This window comes from Caloenas nicobarica, chromosome 33, assembly GCF_036013445.1.
Source record: "Caloenas nicobarica isolate bCalNic1 chromosome 33, bCalNic1.hap1, whole genome shotgun sequence".
Classification (NCBI taxonomy): Eukaryota; Metazoa; Chordata; class Aves; order Columbiformes; family Columbidae; genus Caloenas; species Caloenas nicobarica.
This window is the reverse complement of record NC_088277.1, coordinates 2,589,763-2,609,316: the sequence shown is the minus strand read 5'-3', so window position 1 is coordinate 2,609,316 and position 19,554 is coordinate 2,589,763. Positions and strand designations below refer to the sequence as shown.

General features: G+C 68.2%; 3 protein-coding genes across 4 annotated transcripts; all 3 read left to right on the top strand.

Annotated features, from left to right (window-relative positions):
* Positions 1-1,949: 1,949 nt before the first annotated feature.
* On the top strand, positions 1,950-5,600 carry TUBA1B (tubulin alpha 1b). The gene is made up of 4 exons (XM_065654369.1): positions 1,950-2,038; positions 3,207-3,429; positions 3,531-3,679; positions 4,423-5,600. Exons 1-4 carry the CDS (start codon positions 2,036-2,038, stop codon positions 5,401-5,403), a joined length of 1,356 nt encoding a protein of 451 aa, XP_065510441.1. The 5' UTR covers positions 1,950-2,035; the 3' UTR covers positions 5,404-5,600.
* A 756-nt stretch (positions 5,601-6,356) lies between these two features.
* On the top strand, positions 6,357-12,173 carry LMBR1L (limb development membrane protein 1 like). 2 transcript variants are annotated; one of them, XM_065654304.1, is made up of 17 exons: positions 6,357-6,428; positions 8,111-8,195; positions 8,483-8,519; positions 8,696-8,835; positions 8,927-9,030; positions 9,100-9,226; positions 9,337-9,405; positions 9,643-9,707; positions 9,848-9,923; positions 10,052-10,129; positions 10,358-10,434; positions 10,520-10,597; positions 10,693-10,766; positions 10,847-10,937; positions 11,173-11,239; positions 11,326-11,487; positions 11,561-12,173. In XM_065654304.1, the coding sequence occupies exons 1-17, from the start codon at positions 6,357-6,359 to the stop codon at positions 11,617-11,619; spliced, it is 1,461 nt and encodes a 486-aa protein (XP_065510376.1). In that variant the 3' UTR covers positions 11,620-12,173. The 2 variants fall into 2 exon arrangements, with proteins under 2 accessions (XP_065510376.1, XP_065510374.1); XM_065654302.1 differs by having other exon boundaries at positions 10,046-10,129.
* A 1,958-nt stretch (positions 12,174-14,131) lies between these two features.
* Positions 14,132-18,250, top strand: DHH (desert hedgehog signaling molecule). The gene is made up of 3 exons (XM_065654485.1): positions 14,132-14,443; positions 15,983-16,244; positions 16,906-18,250. Exons 1-3 carry the CDS (start codon positions 14,132-14,134, stop codon positions 17,571-17,573), a joined length of 1,242 nt encoding a protein of 413 aa, XP_065510557.1. The 3' UTR covers positions 17,574-18,250.
* Positions 18,251-19,554: the final 1,304 nt, after the last annotated feature.

The following is a 19,554-nucleotide window of genomic DNA, read 5'->3' as shown; positions in this document are numbered from 1 at the left end:
GAGAGGCCCCTTTGTCCTGCCAGGTGTTCAGGGAAGGGTGGGGTTCCATGTCCTGTCCCCCCCTAAATCCACAGCGTGTCCTGAAGTGTCCGTTCTCTCCTCCAGGGCACGGGGTTGGTCCTGGCTGTGCTGCTCCTGGCAGCCCTGGTCATCGGGAGGGGGAAGTGGAGCAGCAGCCCCCCCCCAAGTCTGCCTGGGTGTGGGGGGAGCCGGGCCCTGCTGTCCCTCCATCGCTGCTGGCTCGTGGCTCTGGTCAGGGATAAAAAATGGAGGGGAAGTTGAATGCAGAGTCAAACTGGACAGGGTGCTGCAGGCAGGGGCAGGGTATGGCATGGTGGTGGGGGGATGCCCTGGACCCCCCCCCAGGACCCTGCAGCTCCTGTGCCAGAAACACCAGCCTCCCTCAGGGCTGCGGTGAGCAGGGCTGGGAGCAGCTCTTCCCCAGCTGGGGCCGCTGCCGCATTGGTGTCACTCAGAGCTGAGCTGCCCCCAAGTGCCAGCCGGGACCCCCACACTGCGGGCGGCCAGGGGAGCTCGGTGTGGCTGCGCAGAGCCGAAGGCAGAAACCCTATTGCCCAGGGGAGCGGAGACGCCGGGGCCGCCATGCGGCAGGCGGGCGAGGCAAATGGCGGGGAGCCACGTCACTGGCTGCAATGCAGCTGCAGTGGATGCTCCTGCTCTGGCCCCAGCCCTGCACACCCCGGGGGACTGAGGCTGTGGGGTGGCCCTGGCATGAGGCGGCCCCAGTGGGGCACCAGGGGACAAGAAGGGCCCCGGTAGCGCACGGCGGCGTGTGCTGCCGAAGGGGCCGCTGGGTTGTCCGCAAAGCTGTCGACAAAACAGGAAGGCAGATTAGTGGGAGCAAATAGCTCTGGGGATTAGATGGGCGCTGGTCCCCCTGGCGTCCCCCACAATGGGCACCTCGCAGCCTTGCAACGGTGCCCGGGGGGGGCACAGCAGGACCCCAGCATATCCCTCATTTTCTGGGCATCGTGGCGGTCTCCATGGTGGGCAATGGGGAGCATGAGGAGCCTGGGACCGAGTGCCTGTGGGGGGATCACACAGGGAGAGGGGGGGCTGGTGCCGCGGACGAGCTGAGACAAAGCCCACTGCAGTGAGTGCGGTCCGCGCCCCGTGCCGTGCAGACGGAGCGGGGTGTGGGGCACGGAGCGGGGTGTGGGGCACGGAGCGGGGTGTGGGGCACGGAGCGGCGTGTGGGGCACGGAGCGGGGTGTGGGGCACGGAGCGGGGTGTGGGGCACGGAGCGGCGTGTGGGGCACGGAGCGGGGTGTGGGGCACGGCGCGCCCCATCGCAGCAGCGCGCGGGGCTGCGGCAGACACCTGCGGAGGGGCTGGTGGGGGCCGCGGGCTGCAGACGGGCCCAGGACATCGTTGGACGGGGAGGGGCTCCCCAGGCTGCAGATGGTCCGGGAGGGGCCCCGCGGAGCAGATGGGCAGGGGGCGCGGCGAGCGGGTGGGGGGGGTCAGGCCGGAGAAGCCGATTAAGCGCCTCGGTTAATCACACCGGGGGGGAGCGGGCGCGGCAGCACGTGCCGCCCCCCCCCCCGCCATGTCGCAGTTTTCCTCTGCAGCGGAGCCGCACCGAGACGGGGGGAGAGAGGGGGAGGCGGGGGGGGCCGGGAGCGGCCGCGCCTTCCCCTCCACAGCAAATGCGGGCGGGGGGCGATGACCGGGGCGGGGGGGGGGGATCCGGCCACCCGGTGTCACCCCCCCCGTGTGAGGGCTCCCTACGCCAGCCCCGGGCGGGCGCTGCACCCCGCGGCGGGGTCCCCCCCAGAGCCCCGCAGCGCCCGCCCGGCAGCGGCGGGAGGGGGGGAGGAGGCGGGGCGCCACGCGCTGCAGCCAATCCGCCGCGGCGAACGCGCGATGGGCGGGCGCAGCTGCCAATGGGAGCGCGGGGCGGGGGCGCGAGGCCCGCCCCCCGGGCCGCTATATAGGGCGGCGCCCGGGGGCGGCCGGAGCTGGTACTTGCGTCGATTCTTTGCTTGTCGGGACGAGTAGCCGAGCTGCAGCCATGGTGAGGCGGGGCGGGAGGGATTGCAACATGGGGATGGGCTGGGAGACGGGTTGGGAAGGCTGCAGATGCGGGGGTGCGTGGGGGACAGGGCAGGAAGCGGGGGGAAAGAGTGAGGGGAGCAGAAACCTGGGAAGGGGGCATCAGGGGTTAGGGGGCTTACGGCAGAGCGGGGACTGGGGGACGGACAGGCCAGGGGCTGGGGGGTGGCAGGGGGGAGCAGAGCGGGAACGGGAGGGGCACAGCAGGAGCGAGAGGGTGGGCAGAGCGGGGGGTCCGCCCTTGCCGAGAGGAGCACCCCTGGGGGGGTCACAGCACCCCCGGAGGGGCAGCACATGGCCCCGGGCATGCCCCCCTCGGCGGGGGCAGGGCTCTCTTCCGCTTTTGGCGCCCATCCCCGACCGTTATCGTTCCCGCGCGCGGGAAGGCGCGCGGCGGGCGCGCAGCCCCACCCCCCGGCGGGGCACGGCCCCGCCCCTGCGTCACCAGCCGCCCCCAAATCCGTCCCGGAACCCCCAGCCTCCCACCGCCCCTGCGGTGGGGGCAGAGTGTCTGTATTGCCCCCCCCGTCCCACTGCGCTCCTGGCACCCACCCGCGTCCGACCCCACGGGGCTGATCGTGCTCCGTGACTCCTGTGTGAAGCAACATGGGCTGCCTGTCCCGTCCCCCCCCCCCAAGCCCGCCGGGTTCCCCCCCGCCCCGGGGTGCAGGAATGCGCAGGAGCAGGTGCTGCGGTGCAGGGTGCGGCTGGGAATGTGCCGGACCCGCGGGGGGATGGGGGGCGGAAGGACCCCCCCCGGGGTGACGCCACTGGCTCTTGGTGGTTTTGGGTCGGCTGGTGCAGTCACGTCCCTGCTGCTGCGCTTCCTCCTCCCTCTGCAGTGTATTGTCGCCCTGCCCGTGCTGTAAAATGTCCTCCCCATGTGCCATTTGATAGCAGATGGAGGGCGAATGTCGGGGTGTTATCTGCAGGGCTGTGCCACATGGTGGCTCCAGTCTGTCCCCAAATGCATGTGTGTCTTACCTCCAGCCACCCTCCCAGGGTGAGCTCAGCTCCTGTGCTGCTCAGCTGCCCGTTTTGGACGGTGCCAAGTCAGCGCTGGCTGAGCTGGGCACAACTGGTGTGAGGGTGGGGTTGCCCCCAGCTGACCCTGAGCCGTGTCCCCGCAGCGTGAGTGCATCTCCATCCACGTGGGCCAAGCGGGCGTGCAGATCGGCAACGCCTGCTGGGAGCTGTACTGCCTGGAGCACGGCATCCAGCCCGATGGGCAGATGCCCAGCGACAAGACCATCGGTGGGGGGGACGACTCCTTCAACACCTTCTTCAGCGAGACGGGGGCTGGCAAGCACGTGCCGCGGGCCGTCTTTGTGGACCTGGAGCCCACGGTGATCGGTGAGCGTGGGAGGGAGGGGCAGGGGGTGTCTGGTGTGTATGGGATGCCCGGTGTTCCTGGGATACTGGGTGCTAACAGGACGGGTGGGCTCTCCCCGCAGACGAGGTGCGCACAGGGACGTACCGGCAGCTCTTCCACCCCGAGCAGCTGATCACGGGCAAGGAGGATGCGGCCAACAACTACGCCCGTGGGCACTACACCATTGGCAAGGAGATCATCGACCTGGTCCTCGACCGCATCCGCAAGCTGGTGGGTACAAACCCCAGTGGGACTAATGCCACCACAGCCAATGGGGAATGGGGAATCCTCTGGTGGGACCTGGACGGCAATGAGGAGCTGGGCTGTGCCTCCAGGGTCTGGGTGTATTTCATGGTTCTTGTAGCACCCTGCATCAGGTCCCTGTGGTCAGGATCCGTGAATGGAGATCAAGATCAGCCCCTTCCTTGGGACCCTGCAAGCTCAGGACATGCACCCCAAGGGTGGAGTGTGCCTGGGGGTGAGATGGGGCTTTGTGAGGCTGGCTCACTTCTGCCCTTGAAGAAACTTTATTTAATCAGTTTTAGGGTCGTGAGATTTCTCCTTGATCTGGACTCTGATCTTCTTTACCAACTGCTCACGAGCAGCTGTGCCGAGTGTTTAACTGCTGGGGCAGCTTGTGTGGATTCCTTCTTGCCCAAAGCAGAACCCCTGGCTCATGCTGCATTCAGGTGCTGCCAGGACCAGCTCTTGTACCAAGAAGGAGCCAAGTGTCTCCAGATCTCTGCAGAAAGGGGCCCCTTTCCCTGAGGGCTGGTCATGCCAATGCACAGAGTGCTGTTGCTGGAAGCAAAACTGGGGCACTTAGGCAGGTGCCTGTCCCCTCCTGTGTCCCCACGATGAGTCTCCAAAGGCCTGAGACCTGGGGTGAATATTTACCTTCCTGGGCAGCTCGTTAGCAACTTAAATTCAGAAATACTGACAGATCGACCTTGTTTTCTCATCCCTTCTCCCAGGCTGACCAGTGCACAGGGCTGCAGGGCTTCCTGGTGTTCCACAGCTTCGGGGGTGGCACCGGCTCTGGCTTCACCTCCCTGCTCATGGAGCGCCTCTCTGTCGACTATGGCAAGAAATCCAAGCTGGAGTTCTCCATCTACCCGGCCCCGCAGGTCTCCACGGCCGTGGTGGAGCCCTACAACTCCATCCTCACCACCCACACCACCCTGGAGCACTCCGACTGTGCTTTCATGGTGGACAACGAGGCCATCTATGACATCTGCCGCCGCAACCTGGACATCGAGAGGCCAACCTACACCAACCTCAACCGCCTCATTAGCCAGATCGTGTCCTCCATCACGGCCTCCCTGCGCTTCGATGGGGCCCTGAACGTCGACCTGACGGAGTTCCAGACCAACCTGGTGCCGTACCCCCGCATCCACTTCCCGCTGGCCACCTACGCCCCTGTCATCTCTGCCGAGAAGGCTTACCACGAGCAGCTCTCGGTGGCCGAGATCACCAACGCCTGCTTCGAGCCGGCCAACCAGATGGTGAAGTGCGACCCACGGCATGGCAAGTACATGGCGTGCTGCCTGCTGTACCGCGGGGACGTGGTGCCCAAGGATGTCAATGCTGCCATCGCCACCATCAAGACCAAGCGTAGCATCCAGTTTGTGGACTGGTGTCCCACTGGTTTCAAGGTTGGCATCAACTACCAGCCGCCCACGGTGGTGCCCGGGGGCGACCTGGCCAAGGTGCAGCGCGCTGTGTGCATGCTGAGCAACACCACGGCCATCGCCGAGGCCTGGGCCCGCCTGGACCACAAGTTTGACCTGATGTACGCCAAGCGGGCGTTCGTGCACTGGTACGTGGGGGAGGGCATGGAGGAGGGGGAGTTCTCGGAGGCCCGTGAGGACATGGCTGCTCTGGAGAAGGATTACGAGGAGGTGGGGGTGGATTCGGTGGAAGGGGAAGGAGAGGAGGAAGGAGAAGAATACTAAATGCTGGGCTCCTTCTGTTGCTGTAGCTTGTCCACAAAATGTCTGCTTCACACACTTCAGCTTCTTTGTGCGCTGGTTGGGCTCAGCCCTGTGGGCCTGGCTGGAGGGATGTGCTGCTCTGGCTGGGTTTGTGCTCTCTCTGATGTGATCATGTCAGTTTTCCATGTGTCTGTATCATGTCTGTGAATAAAAGGCTTTTAGAGAAGCTGCTGTTGTGTCGGTTACAAACCCTCTGTGTCAGCCCCTGCAGCTCGCTGGCCTGGTCCCCTGGGAACAGATTGTCCCTATTGTCTCTGCCCAGTGAGACGGCCGCGTGGGATGGCAGCGCTCCTGTGGAGAGCTGGCTCTGGCCAGCCCTCCCCCAGCTGCTTTGTTCCCTGGGTGCTGAAGGGTGAAGTTCCCCCCTCCCGCCCTGTACCTGGGTGCTGTGGGGTGGGGGCTCTGCTGGGACATCCAGGGTGACGCTGCACTGATGGGACCCCCAGGAACTGGCTGGGGTCAGTCTGTACTACAGCCGCCGGGGAGGCCCAGCCCCCCCTCGGTTTTGCCGGGGATTAGCCCGCCCGCGGATTAGCCCTGGTCCCGGAATTAATCCTGTCCCAGCGCCTAATCCAGGCTCCCCAGCCCGAGGGGCCGCTTCCCCCGTGGGAGCGATGGGTGGGAACGCGGTGGCGCCCGCAGCCTATCGGGGCGCCCCACGCAGTTCTGCACCAATGAGAGGCGCCTCATTCACTCCCCAGGGCCAATGGGGAGGAGGAGGCGGGGCCCTTTCAGGCTTTGGCGGCCGCGGATTCATTGTAGCGAGTACCGGACGTGAGGGGCGGGGCCGAGCGGGCAGGGGCGGGGCCGAGCGGCGCTTCCCCCCGCAGCACCGACCCGGTCCGGAGCCGCCGCTCCCGCCCCGCCGCTCCCGCCGGCCCGCTGGGAGCCGGCCCGGCCATGCTGGCCGCAGCATGGCCCCTGCGGAGCAGGACGCGCTGGCCGTGCGGGAGCAGCTGTTCCACCAGAGGGTCCGCGAATGCATCGTGAGTGCCGGGGCCGCGGGAACGGGCGCCGGGCAGGGAAAGGGTCCCGGTCCTGGTCCCGGCTTCGCGGCGGGGGAGCCGCGGGGAGGGGCTGGGCGCACGCAGCCCCCCGGGAGAGCCGCGTTCCCCGGCGGCAGCTCTGGGGCCCGGCCGCCGCCGTGCCCCACGCCCGGCCGTTATCGGTGCCAGAGCCGCGGCGGGCGGCCGTGCGCCCCGCAGATAGCGGGCTCCTGGGGCTGGGCCGGGCCGGAGTGGGTTCCTAGGGCTCGGTCGTTCCGAGCCCCGGGGGGTGCGACCCCTCTTCTAGCACCAGCCCCGCCGCTGCTCATCCTCTTCCCTGTCCTAGCTGCCCCCCGCAGCACTGGAGTCCCGCCGTGCCCGAGCCCCGGGGCTGCGCCCCGCCGACCCCACCGGGGAGCCCCTGGGCAAGCGGGAAGGCTGAGGGTGCGGCCGTGCCGGAGCCGGGCCAGCCCTATGCTGGGCTCCTGTCCCCGGGTCTGCAGCTCTCCCTGGGGCGCTTGGTGTCAGCGGGAAGGGCCGTGCTGAGCCCCCCGGCCCGTGGGTCTGGTTCTGCTCTGCCGGCTGGGGCACTTGCTGCCACAGGCTCAGAGATGGGGATGACCCGGGTGTCCTGGTACCAGCATCTCCTCAGGGCTCTCTGGGCTGCTGCATACGGGGGTGGCCAAGTGCAGTCACCAGCAGTGCCGGGGTGGCACTGCCATGGCCCAGTTTGGAGCCAGTGGCCAGAATCCAGCATCTCTGTCCTGGAGATCCCCAGACCTCCACCCCGACCTGTCCCAGGGAGCTGCGTCTCGCCCAGGAGCTCCTGGTTCAGCACAGCCAGTGTGGAGCTTGCTCAGCCTGACTTTCCTGAGTGCAGGAGGTGTTGGGGGGTCCCCCAGCCAGGCAGAGCTTTGTGCTGTGGGGTACAGCCAGTGGCAGGAGGGGACCTGCGACTTGAGAGCCTTCCCTGGGCAGAAGCAGGAACGGGGGTGGCACTGGCCCTCTGGAGCTCTGGAGCTGGGCTGGCTCCTGGGGTTCCCTGCCACCCCACCCAGCAGATCCTGGAGACCCCCGGCCAGCCGAGGCCCTCGGGCCAGGCAGGAGGGCTGTGCCACTGCTGCTCTGCTCCACCCGTGCCAAAGTGGCGGGTTCAGGAGACCTTTCCTCATCCTGCCGCGTATGGAGCAGGATGAAAGGTCATGATGTTCCTCAAACGTCGCCTGCTCCAGCCGGACCCTGGCGTGCCGGCGGGGGTGGAAGGGACGGCACAGCTGGCTTGGCACCCGGCTCAAGGCCATTCCCACGGCTCTGCTGGGTGCCGGTGCCAGCAGGGTGAGGGCTGTGGGTTTGGGGGGTGCAGGGGTGTCCCCCAGGGTCAGACCTCCAGCTCTGCCAGCACAGGCAGACCCAGAGCTGCCAGGTGGGTTCTCCCCATGGTCTCAGCGCCCCCCAGCTCCCCTGTCCCAGGGGCCGTGGCAGCTTGTGGGCACCCATGGGTGAGCCCTGGGTGCAGCCCCCATGCATGGGCAGGGCCGAGCACACATGTAGGGTGCAACCAGGGCCAAGAGTGGAAAAACAAATAGGGTGGAGTTGGCGGGCCATGGAACCGGAGGCATCACCTGGAGTGGGAGCGCTGCCATCCGGGGCTTCCTGTGCTGCCCGCACTCCTCTGCCTGCAGATCTGTGCCCTGCTCTTCGCCAGCCTCTACATCCTCTGCCACTTCATCATAACCCATTTCAAGAAGCACACGGACTTCGCAGCAGGTAGGAGGTTGGGAGCTGCCGGAGCTGGGCAGCTGTTGGCAGCCACGTTCAGCCTCCCCAGAGCTTGTTCCTCCATCACCATTGGTGCCCCATTGGCGCCTTGGTCCCACCACAGCCCAGGTTGCTGTGGCATCGCTCACTGTGGGACATTGCCCCAGCTACCATAGGAGGCGAGCAGAGCCCAAACTCCCTGAGAGTGTTTCTGCAGTATTTGGAACAGGCAGGGAGCGATGCTCCGGGCAGCCCTGCCTCCCCCAGCCCCTTTGGTTTGGCTTTTTCTCCAACAGTTCATGATGATGAGGATGCTGCTGTCGACAGGATTGCGTAAGTTCCTGCCCATCCCGCTCCCTGCCTGTGAGATGCTCAGCCACCTCCTCTCCCTGCCTGGCTGGGATGTTGGGTCCCTTCAGCTTGCAGGGGCTGGTGACTCTGGGGACTGTGGTCAGGCTGTGACACCCATGGGGACCCAGACCCAGAGCTGCCGCTCATCCCTCCCGCAGGCTGGGGCTCTGCACCTTCACCTTGGCCGTGGCACTGGGTGCCGTCCTCCTGCTGCCCTTCTCCATCATCAGCAACGAGGTGCTGCTCTCCTTCCCCCAGAACTACTATATCCAGTGGCTGAACGGGTCCCTTGTCCACGGTGGGTATGTGGGGTGGCCTAGGGTGCCCCAAGGGCTGTGGGTTGGGGTTGGCCCCCCTGGCAGCTCACCCTATGCCGTCCCTCCCTCCAGGCCTCTGGAACTTGATCTTCCTCTTCTCCAATCTATCCCTTGTCTTCCTCATGCCTTTTGCCTACTTCTTCACTGAGTCTGAGGGCTTTGCAGGATCCAAGAAGGTAAGTGACTCTGTGGGTGTCCCCCCTGCTGTCCCCATCCCCGGCCTCTCGCTAACCCCACTCCCACAGGGCATCATGGCCAGGGTGTACGAGACATCAGTGGTGCTGCTGCTGCTGACGCTGCTGGTGCTGGGCATGGTCTGGGTGGCCTCTGCCATCGTCAGCAACGATGCGGCCAGCTGCCAGTCGCTCTACGGTGGGTGCTGCTGTGGTGCGTGGGGCTCTCCCAGCTCTGGCAGGGCAGGATCGGGCCCTGGTGCTGAAGGGATGCCCAGTGCCAGTGGCCTGACCCTGCTGCCTCCACAGACCTCTGGGAATACTACCTGCCCTACCTCTACTCCTGCATCTCACTCTTTGGCGTGCTGCTTCTGCTGCGTAAGTCGTGGGATGTTCCCCCGCGGTGCGCTGGCCCTGGTGGCCTATCCTGCGGTGGCTGTGGGTGCCTCGGAGTGCCCAGCCGGGAGCAGGGGCTGCTCCCTGCAAATGGTGCTGGGATCTGGGGGGGTCATAGTGCAGGACTGAGCCCCCAGCCCCTACCCAGGACCCTTGCGGGGGTGCGGGGAGGGGTGAGACGCTGGGGCGCCCCCTGCTCAGCCTCTCCTCCCGCTGCAGTGTGCACCCCCTTCGGCCTCTCCACCATGTTCACGGTCACGGGGAAGCTGCTGGTGAAACCCCGGGTAAGGTGTCCCCCCCAGGTCCCGCTGCCCCAGCCTGGGGGCTTTACTGTCCCCAGGGCTGCCTGCTCTCCCTTCCCAGGCAGGGGGTGCCATTCCCCCCCCCGCCACCAGCTGCTCATGGGTTCCCCACCCACCCCCAGCTCCTGGAAGACCTGGATGAGCAGTTGAGCTGTGCAAGGCTCGAGGAAGCCGCCGTGTCCCGCAGGATTTCCTCTGGTGGGTGCCTGGCATGGCCGCTGGCTGGGCGGGGGGGGCTCAGGGTGGACCCGGGGCCCGTCTGCCCCACCACTTGGGAGCCCCCAGCCCCCATGAGCCCCTCAGCATCTCCTCCCTGGCAGGCAAAGCTTCCTGCTGGCTGAACTTGAACGTGGAGCTGCTGCGGGAGCAGCTCTTCACCATCCGGAGCAAGAGGCGGAAGCTGGGTGAGGAGCCTGGGGGCAGGCAAGCGCAGGATGCCTGGGTCCTCTCCAGCTTGGCACTGGGAGCGCTGGTTCCCTGGGAGCCTGTGCCCTGTGGAGGGAGGGGGGCTATGAAATGGGGTGAGGGTTGTAAACAGCTGTCCTGGCACCTCGGAGCCTCTCTCAATCTCCTGCCCTGGGGTGGGGGCTCATGCTCCCCTCTCACCCGGGTACGTCCACCCCCCGCCCCAGAACTGCGGCACCGAGCATCGCCCTGGCAGAGGAACCTGGGCTACCCCCTGGCCATGCTGGGCCTCCTGGCGCTGACGGTGAGTGGTGCTGGGCTCCCAGGGGACCTGGAGCTTGTCCCGTCTGCCCCGCCAGCTACCCTCACTCCCTCCCTGCTCCTCCCAGGGCATCTCTGTGCTCATCGTCTGCTTCCACGTCCTGGAGCTGCTGCTGGACGATGCCGCGATGCCACGGGGCATCCAGGTACCTGGGCAGGGGGACAAGAGACAGTGAGGAGCCGTGTCCTACGCTGGCCTGGGCACCACTCATCCCCAACATGCACCCTCCTCTCCCAGCAGGATGCGTCCCTGGGCCAGGTCTCCTTCTCCATCTTTGGATCCTTTGGAGCTGCCCTGCAGGTCATCCTCATCTTGTATCCTTCAGGCGAGCACTTGTGTCCCCAGCGCTGTCCCCGGGGCTACCCCACCACGTTCTCCTTAACCTCCCTCACAGTTACCTGATGGTCTCCTCCGTTGTGGGCTTCTACAGCTCCCCCCTCTTCACCCGGCTGCTCCCCGAGCGCCAGGACACCCCCCTCACCAAGGTGGGAGCTCCCGGGCCCCCCCTCGGGGTGCAGGACCCCCAGTCCCTGCAGCGTGTGGTTGTGTGTGTCCCTGTCTGGTGTCCCCATGCAAGGACATCATGTGTCCCCCCACTTCCCGCTGCCTCCGGCACATTCCTGGGTACGGTCCCAGTGGGTCTCAGCACCCAGGATCCCCTCCCCCAGCCTGGGGGGCAGTGCTGCCCCCCCCCATAAATGCTCCTTCTTCCCCCCTCAGATCATCGGGAACTGTGTCTGTTTGCTGGTGCTCAGCTCAGCCCTTCCAGTCTTCTCCAGGACACTGGGTGAGCCCCCAGGGGGGTCAGGGTGTCCCCCAGACTGGGGTGTCCCCAGGACTGGGGTGCCCTGACCAGCTGCCTTCCCCCTCCAGGCATCACCCGTTTTGACCTTCTGGGGGACTTTGGCCGCTTCAACTGGCTGGGAAACTTCTACATCGTTTTCCTCTACAACATGGGCTTTGCGGGGCTCACCACCGTCTGCCTGGTGAAAAGGGTGTCCTGGGCTGTCCAGGCCGAGCTCATCCGCGCCCTTGGTGAGGACGGGGACACGGGGACAGGCACTGGGGTGTCATCCCCCCCCAGCTCTCACACTCTCCCTTTGCCCAGGTCTGCACAAGCTGCCGCTGCCGGTGACACGCTCCTGGCCCCTCTGCAAACCCTGCTAGGGTTGGGGGATGGGGATGTGTGTCCCCCCACACTGTGGTGGTCCCCAGGATGGCCACCAGCTGCTGAGCCAGCCCTGATGGCGCCTGGTGCTTCAGAAGCCCCCCAAGGAGAGCTGAGACCCCGTGGGGGGACCCGGTGCCATCTCCCCAGGTCTACCTCAGCCTGTTGCGCTACTGAGCCTTGGCCTCAAGCCGTGTCCCCGTCACACACAGGGTCCCCCAGGGGCTGTGCTGGCCGCAGCCCCCCCCACGCCATTTACATACCTCGTGCAAGAGCAGCCGGGTCCCCCCCACCCCAGGGCTGCCCCTGCAGTGCAGTTGGGTTTTAAATGTCCCCCCCACCTGGGGACCGTCACAACACTGCATTGGGGGCTTTGTGCCCCCCTGCCCAGTCACTCCATACCCCATGCCTGTGTCACCCCAAGGCTGCTGGGAGAACACTGGTTGACACCCACCCTCAGGCCTTTGGGGTCCTCAAGGGAGGAGCAGGGGCTGGTGGGTTCCGGGGTGCTGGGGCTGAGCAACGCCCCCCCCCCCAACAGCTTGGTGTGATGAGCCTGTTGGGTCTCTGTTACCACAAAACTTGTTTAGAGCAATAAAAAGTCTTTTTTAAATATAAAAATATCTGAATCTGGGTATTTTTTTTATTCCCCCTGAGGACAGGGCCAAGCTGGGGAGGGGACAGGGTGGGCTCCCTGCCCGTGGGGGTCATAATTAACCCTCTTCCTGGCTGGGACTAACGAGCCGCTTCCAGGAAGGGCTGGGCTGAAGGTGAGGGCAGGTCTCCGATGATGGACCGGGGTGAGGGGGGGTCGGGGCGCAGGGGGCTGCTTCGGGGTGCGGGCAGGGGGAGGCCTGAGCTGCCCCCAGCGAGGGGCACTGGGGGGACTCCGGCCCCTGTGCTCCTGGGGAGAGGGGGTCGTGCGGCCAAGAGCAGAAACTGCCCCGGGAACCGGCCCCCCACCCATCCTGCCCCATGGCGGGGGTGGGGGGCCCAGGCCCCCCCTCTCCCCCCCCGGCCGGGGCTGAGCAGGAAGCGCAGGAAGCCTGGTTTATATTGTAGGAAATGAGGCCATCGGTGCCCGAGATTTCCCCGCGACCTGCTCCCCTCCCTGTCACCCTGGGCTGGCACCGGGGCTGCGGGGGGGGGCATGGGGAGCCGCCCCCGATCCGCTCCCAACCCTCCCCCGCCCCGCTGCTCGCTCGTGCCCTCGCCAGGACCCTCGGGTACTTTGCCGGGAGCCCCCGGGGGTGCTGGGGGACGCGGTCCCGGCCCCGGGGGTGTCCTGGCCCCGGGGGAGCCCGGTCTCAGCCCCGGGGCTCCTCGATCCCTGACGAAGCCCGGGCTCTGGGCTGCCCCAGTCCCGATCCCGGGGCGCGGAATGGCCGGTCGGGGCAAGGCAGCGCGGCGGCCCCGGCGGGGGCGGCCCCGGGGGATGTGGCCGCCGCTGCCGCCGCTCCCGGGGGCCGGGTCCGAGGCGGGGCCCGGCGGGGCTGCCCAGCGCCGGAGCTGAGCGGCCGCAGGTGGGGGCAGCCCGGCCGGGGCGGCTGCGGGCAGCGCTCGGTGCCGACCGGCACCCATTGGAGCCGGTACCGGGGGCTGGGCCAGGAGCGGGTACCGGTACCGGGGGTAGGACCGAAAAGGGGGACCGGGGTAGTGCCAGGAAGCGGGTCCCGGGAGCGGAGCTGTGCCGGGGAACGGAGCAGGTGCTGGTACCGGTGGCACAGCGTCAAGATAACGGTGACGCCGGTGCCAAGAGTAGCGGTGGGAGAAGAGGAGCCGGGACCGGAGCCAGGAGAGGAGGGTCCCGAGAGGCGGCGTCGGGAGAGGGGAGAGGTCCCGCGACCAGAACCGGGGCGTTAGGATCAGGATAAGAGAGGTCCCGGGAGCGGGGAGCGGGGACAGGAGCCGATACTGGAGCGCAGGGTTCAGACGGGGAGAGGGGACGGGATCAGGGCGCGGGATCAGGGGTGGGGACAGGTCCCGGTGCCGGCCCCGGGGCAGTGCCAGGAGCGGGGTACCGGACCCCGGTGCTGGGGCAGCGCCAGGAGCCGGGTGTCCGGTGCCAGTCCCGGGGCAGTGCCCGGAGCGGGGTGCCGGTGCCCGGTGCGGGTGCCAGGACGGAGCGGTAGGAAGGACTTTCCCTCGAGGCTCGCGCTGGGTCGGGGTGTCCCCGGGAACGGGGTCCAGCGCCAGGCGAGGGGGTGCCGGGCCCGTGGGCACGAAGCCGGCAGCGGGGGGGCCGTCCCGGTGCCCGGGCACCGCGCTCCGAGTGGGTGGTGGCACCGGCGGGAGGGTGGGGTGGAGGGGGGTCAGTCGTCCCGGGCGGCCGCGGATCCCGCATCTGCGACGGGGCCGTGGGTGTGAGAAGGAAACGGCGCCGACCCGCCCCTGGCACCGAGACCCTCTAAAAGCCCCGGGGCCGCCGCACCGGTGCCATGCCCGCCTCGGCCGCCCGTGCCCCCGGCGACTGAACGGGGCACGCGGAGGCAGCGGGGCCCGACGGCCGGGATGCCCCGGCGGAGCCCGCTCGCCCTCGGCCTGCTCGGCCTCGCCGCCTGCCTGCTGGCCGCGCCGGCGCTGGGCTGCGGCCCGGGCCGGGGCCCGGTGGGGCGGCGGCGGTTGGGGCGGCGGCAGCTCTCGCCGCTGCTCTACAAGCAGTTCGTGCCCAACGTGCCCGAGCAGACGCTGGGGGCGAGCGGGAAGGCGGAGGGCAAAGTGCTGCGGGGCTCGGAACGCTTCAGGGACTTGGTGCCCAACTACAACCCCGACATCATCTTCAAGGACGAGGAGAACACGGGGGCGGACCGGCTCATGACCGAGGTGGGGGCTGCGCCCGGCCCGGCCCGGCCTCGCTCTCGGGGGCGCGAGGACGCGGGGGAGGTGGGGGGGGGCGGGCGGGAGTTCAGCGCTCCGGGACATTTTCTGGGTGGCACCGACCCTCTCCGGAGGACACTGACCCTCCCGGGGCACACTGGCCTTCCCCGCGGCACACTGATCCTCCCCGGGCGGCACCGACCGTCTCCCGGGCGCACGGCCCTCCCGGGGCTCAGTGTGCCGCTCCTCGGTCCCCGTCACCGTTTCCCGGGCCTTGGCGGCGGCGCAGCAGCACCGGAGCCCCGGGACGGGACGGTCGCGCCGCCTTGGGCATTAAGGATCCGCCGTCGGGGATTAACGGGTAGGGGCGGCGCGGGGTCCTGCCGCCGCACCGCCTATACGGGGGACCCGCGGTTCCGCTCCCCCTGCGCCCCGGCTCCGGGACGGTGCCGGCGGGGCGGATCAGCGGGGAGGGGGCGGCACCCGGTACCCGCCTCCCGGGGGGATCCGGGGCAGCGGGAGTCCGGGACGCGTCGCGCCCCGCCGGGATGCTCAAGGTTGCCATGGCGACGGGGATGCTGCGAGTGGTCCAGGCGGCGCCGGCGGCTCCCGCGGGCCGGGGCGGCGGGGGCGGCGGGAACGGGGCGGCGGAGCCCGGCGGGGCCGCGGGCGCGGAGTCGTTCCGGGGTGCGGGTGGCTGAAAGGGCCTTTTGTGGCGGTGTCGGCATTCCCGGGGCCTGAGGTCAGCGCCGGGCTCGAAGGCGCCTATTGTCGCCGGGCCGGGCCGGGCCGGGCGCATTCCTGCCCCCCCGTCACTGCCGCCCCCCAGGCCGGGCCACCCCGGGTCTGCTCCCCGCACTCCCGCCCCCGCGGCCCCGGGAGCGGCTTTGTTGCGCGGGGGAGAGGGGGCCGCCGGGGCACGGAGGGACAGTGTGACCTCAACGGCTGCTGGGGGAGACCAGTGGGAGATCCAAGCCCCGCACCCGATGTCGGATCTGCTGCTGCTGCTGGGGAGAGGGACCCTCGGAGCCATCTGGGACCTCCCGCCATCGCCCTTGGGCACTGGAGCCTCGGACCCCCCTGTGCTGTCCCTCCAGGCCCTGCTCCCCACCCTGCCCCACCGGGCTGGCACAGGCCCCATGGTGCCACTCCAGGATTCAGGTCTGGTTCAGTGTCAGCTGTGCCCCCAGATTACCCCCACAGCCCTCCCGCCAGGTTAATCAGTCACGACTGTGGCCGCGGGGAAGGTGACACCGTCCCAGTCCCCGTCCCGGTCCCCTGCCCGTTCTGCCTGGCTGCCCACTCAGGACCCCAGGGCACGTTAACGTTCAACCTGCTCCCAGCCGGGAGGGAGCCTGGCCATGCCGCTCTCTGCGCCCGTGAGGGGGACACCCCGTCTGCCCCCACCAGCAGCCTGTTTGTGGTCCCTCCAAGCCCTGTGCAGGACCAGTGTCTGTCTGTCCATCTGCGTGCAGGACCCCACAGGGAGGGGAGCGGGTGCTGCAGCAGAGCTGGGGTTGATGCTGGTGCTGGTCCCCTCCCCAGCGCTGCAAGGAGCGGGTGAACTCGCTGGCCATCGCAGTGATGAACATGTGGCCAGGGGTGAAGCTGCGGGTGACGGAGGGCTGGGACGAGGACGGGCACCACCTCCCCGACTCGCTGCACTACGAGGGCCGGGCGCTGGACATCACCACCTCCGACCGAGACCGCCACAAGTATGGCATGCTGGCACGCCTGGCTGTGGAGGCTGGCTTCGACTGGGTCTACTACGAGTCCAAGGCGCACATCCACGTCTCTGTGAAAGCAGGTACCACGCAGGGGGCGCTGCTGCCAGGGCGGGGGGCTGCCATCCCCATAAGCATCCCAGCCTGCAGCCCCGTAGCCCTCACTGTGCTCCCCCTTGGCATCCTGAATCCTTGGGGATGCAGCTCTGCTCCAGCCAGTGTCCAGCTCCAGTGAGTTCTGCCTGTGTCTGGCCCCAGTCCAGCTCTCCCCGGCCTTTCTGGCCACCGGATTTGCAAAACCCACACTTCTCCCTCCCTGTTTTGCCTGGCTGGAGCCACCCTTGTGGTTCAGGTCCCAGTGTGGGGCACAGCGAGGGTTGTCAAGCCGATCCAGACGGCCACAGCCCAGCCCACAGTCCCCAGCCCCACGGCTGCTCCGGCTGGCAGCCCCTGGCCGGCCCAGAAGTGACAATTGACAGAAAGTGAAAGTAGCCGTAAATGTCACCGTCCCCAATCCTGAACAAAGGGCGTCAGTACAGGGTGGACAAAGGGGCCCTGCAGCACCCGGCCTCCTGAGGAGCTGCACACAGGAACTGGGGGGCTCCAGAAAATACCCGCTTTGTTTCGGGGGTGATTTGGGACCCCGGGGTGGGCTCCACTCGGGGCCAATTTCCCCTCTGGAGGTAGCGCCGGCGGAGGTGGCCAGTGGGGACAGAGGACCTACAGCTTTCTCCATTCACCCAGATAACTCTCTGGCTGTCCGCACCGGTGGCTGCTTCCCCGGTCACGCCACCGTGACACTTCGGAGCGGCGAGCGCCGGGGTCTGGCTGACCTGCGCCGGGGCGACTGGGTGCTGGGTGCGGAGCCAGGGGGGCGCCTGGTGCCCACCAAGGTGCTGCTCTTCCTCGACCGTGACCTGGGCCAACGCGCCTCCTTCGTGGCCATTGAGACGGCCAGCCCGGCGCGCCGGCTGCTCCTTACCCCATCCCACCTAGTTTTTGCGGCTCGTGGGGCAGCCAACGGCACCACCACCTTCCTGCCCGTCTTCGCCCGCCGCGTGAGACCGGGCGACGCGGTGCTGGCCCACGGGGCTGGCGGGCAGGGGCTGCACCCCGCGCGGGTGCTGCGGGTCTCCAGGGAGGACGGTGTGGGGGTCTTCGCCCCCCTCACCTCCCACGGGACCCTGCTTGTCAACGGGGTGCTGGCATCCTGCTACGCTGTCCTGGAGAGCCACCGCTGGGCCCACCGCGCCTTTGCCCCCCTCCGCCTCTTCCACGGGCTCCTCTCGCTGCTGCCCACCCGCGCCGAGGCGGGCAACGGGACGGCGCCAGAGACAGGGATGCACTGGTACTCCCGCCTGCTCTACCAGCTGGCTGGGGGCATGCTGGGCCGCAAGGCCCTGCAGGTGTAGGGGTCCTAGGCCCCTCCGGTCACTGCACTGCAGATCATGCCGCACACTGGAAGCGGGGGCCTCCGGCCCTGGGCCCCCCTTGAACCCAGGGAGGAGGGACAGGGGCACCCCTGGCCCCGTGGGGAGCCTCTCAGCTCAGCACTGTGGGGATGGGGTCCCTGGGACAGCGACCTGGGCTCAACTCCCTCCCATGTCCCAGAGCCCCTCGCAGCACCGCCAGGGGCCTGGCCTGGTCCCCACATCCCAGACCCCCCGCACACTCCCCTTATATTTATTGCTTAATTAACCGTTGCGGCTGGGGCCGGGGTTGCTGCCTGTTGAGCCCCTGCCCCGGGGCCAAATCCAGCCCAAGGGGGAGATGCCAAATCAGCCCAACATTGGGCACCTGGCAGCAGTTCGTGCCTGTCCCCATGCTCTCGGTCTGTCCCGCTGTCACATGCGGTGTCGCTTTCCCCGTCCCAAGGCAGCTGGACGGGGTGTCTGCCACAGGCACTGGGCCCAGCTCTAACCGTGCTAACTGCTAACCTGTCCTGCTTGAGAGTTTTATTTTTCTATTTATAAATGGTAATATAAACGTCCCTTGTGCCTGCCTGCCCCGGCAGTAGGGCCCACCGCAGGGGGCTAGCCTGCTTTTAACCACTTCTGTTTAAAAAGAAAAAAAAATACTACTATTTAATTGTTCGGGTAAATAAAGAGACTCTACGGCCCTGGTGGAGCCGTGGCTGAGAGCGGTGGCTGCCAAAGGCAGGCGCGGGGGCTGAGGCTGGGCACCCCAGGGGGGCAGGGGTATCCCCGCGGGGCTGGGGGTCCCAGGGGCTGGGGGAGGCCGCGCTGCGGATCTCGGGGGATTACGGGTGTCCCTGGGGGTCCCCGGGCCGGGGCGCGAGGGGAGGACGCGGGGACCGCCCGGACCCGCTCAGGCGTGCGGCCACCACGCGGCCCCGGCCGTTCCCTCCGTTTTCATGAATGGAGCCGCGGCGGCCAGCGCGCCTGCGCCGCCCCCGCGCCCCGCCCCTGCCGCCGCAGCGTGGCCAATGGGAGAGGGCAGGAGGGAGGTGTTGTGGTCACGTGGGGCCGCCGGTGTAGTGGCGGCGACACCGCCCCCCCCCGCCGCGGCGCGCGGTTTATAGCGCCGTGTGCCGCGCCCGCCCGCACCGCCCCTGCGCGGCGTCCTGTGCCCGGTGCGGCGCCGGGAGCGGGGCTGCTCCCCCGGGCACTGCCGGGGGCGGGGGGCGCTGTGCCGGGTCTCTCGTGAGCGCCTCTCGCCGCCGTGGGCTCAGAGCACGGCGGGTCCCCACCCCGGGTGGGAGCTGTGGGGCCACGCTCAGCCTGAGCGCGCAGCCCAGGACCCCCCATCACCCCGGGGCCGGGTCCCCTGCACTGCTGGGCGGGGGCAGGGGGCCGGTTCCCTTCCCTCGGTCGGGCTCTGTCCCCTGCCCGGGGCGATGCTGCCACCCCGGCCCGCAGCCCTGCGCTTCCCACCCCTGCCCCAGGCAAACTTCCCTGGCCCACCAGTTTGTGGAGGGGAAGCTCGTGGAGTGCTACGAGCCCACGGTGAAGGGCAGTAAGTTGGCGGGGGAGGGCGATGCCTTCCTCGGGTCCCCTTTCCACAGGGCCAGGGGTGATGAGGACATGTGTCCCCACCTCTGGGCTGTGCCCCAAAGCCACGTGCCAGGGGCTGAGGCACCCCCGGGGGGTGTGGGGCCATCTCCGCAGCAGCCTACAACAAGATGGTGGTGGTGGGCAAGGACGAGTTCCAGCTGCAGCTGGGCAGGTAACGCTAAGGGCAGGACCTGGGGAAGGGGTTGAGGGGCTGCTGGCCCCGCTGTCACCCCTGGTACTGGTCCTGCCCTCCCCCAGGACGAGTACACCATCCTGCCACACTCCTTCATCACCGGCATCCATGGCTACATCCTGGTGTACTCGGTGACGTCCCTGCGGAGGTGAGGGGCCCAACCACCCTCTCTACTGCGTTGTCCCC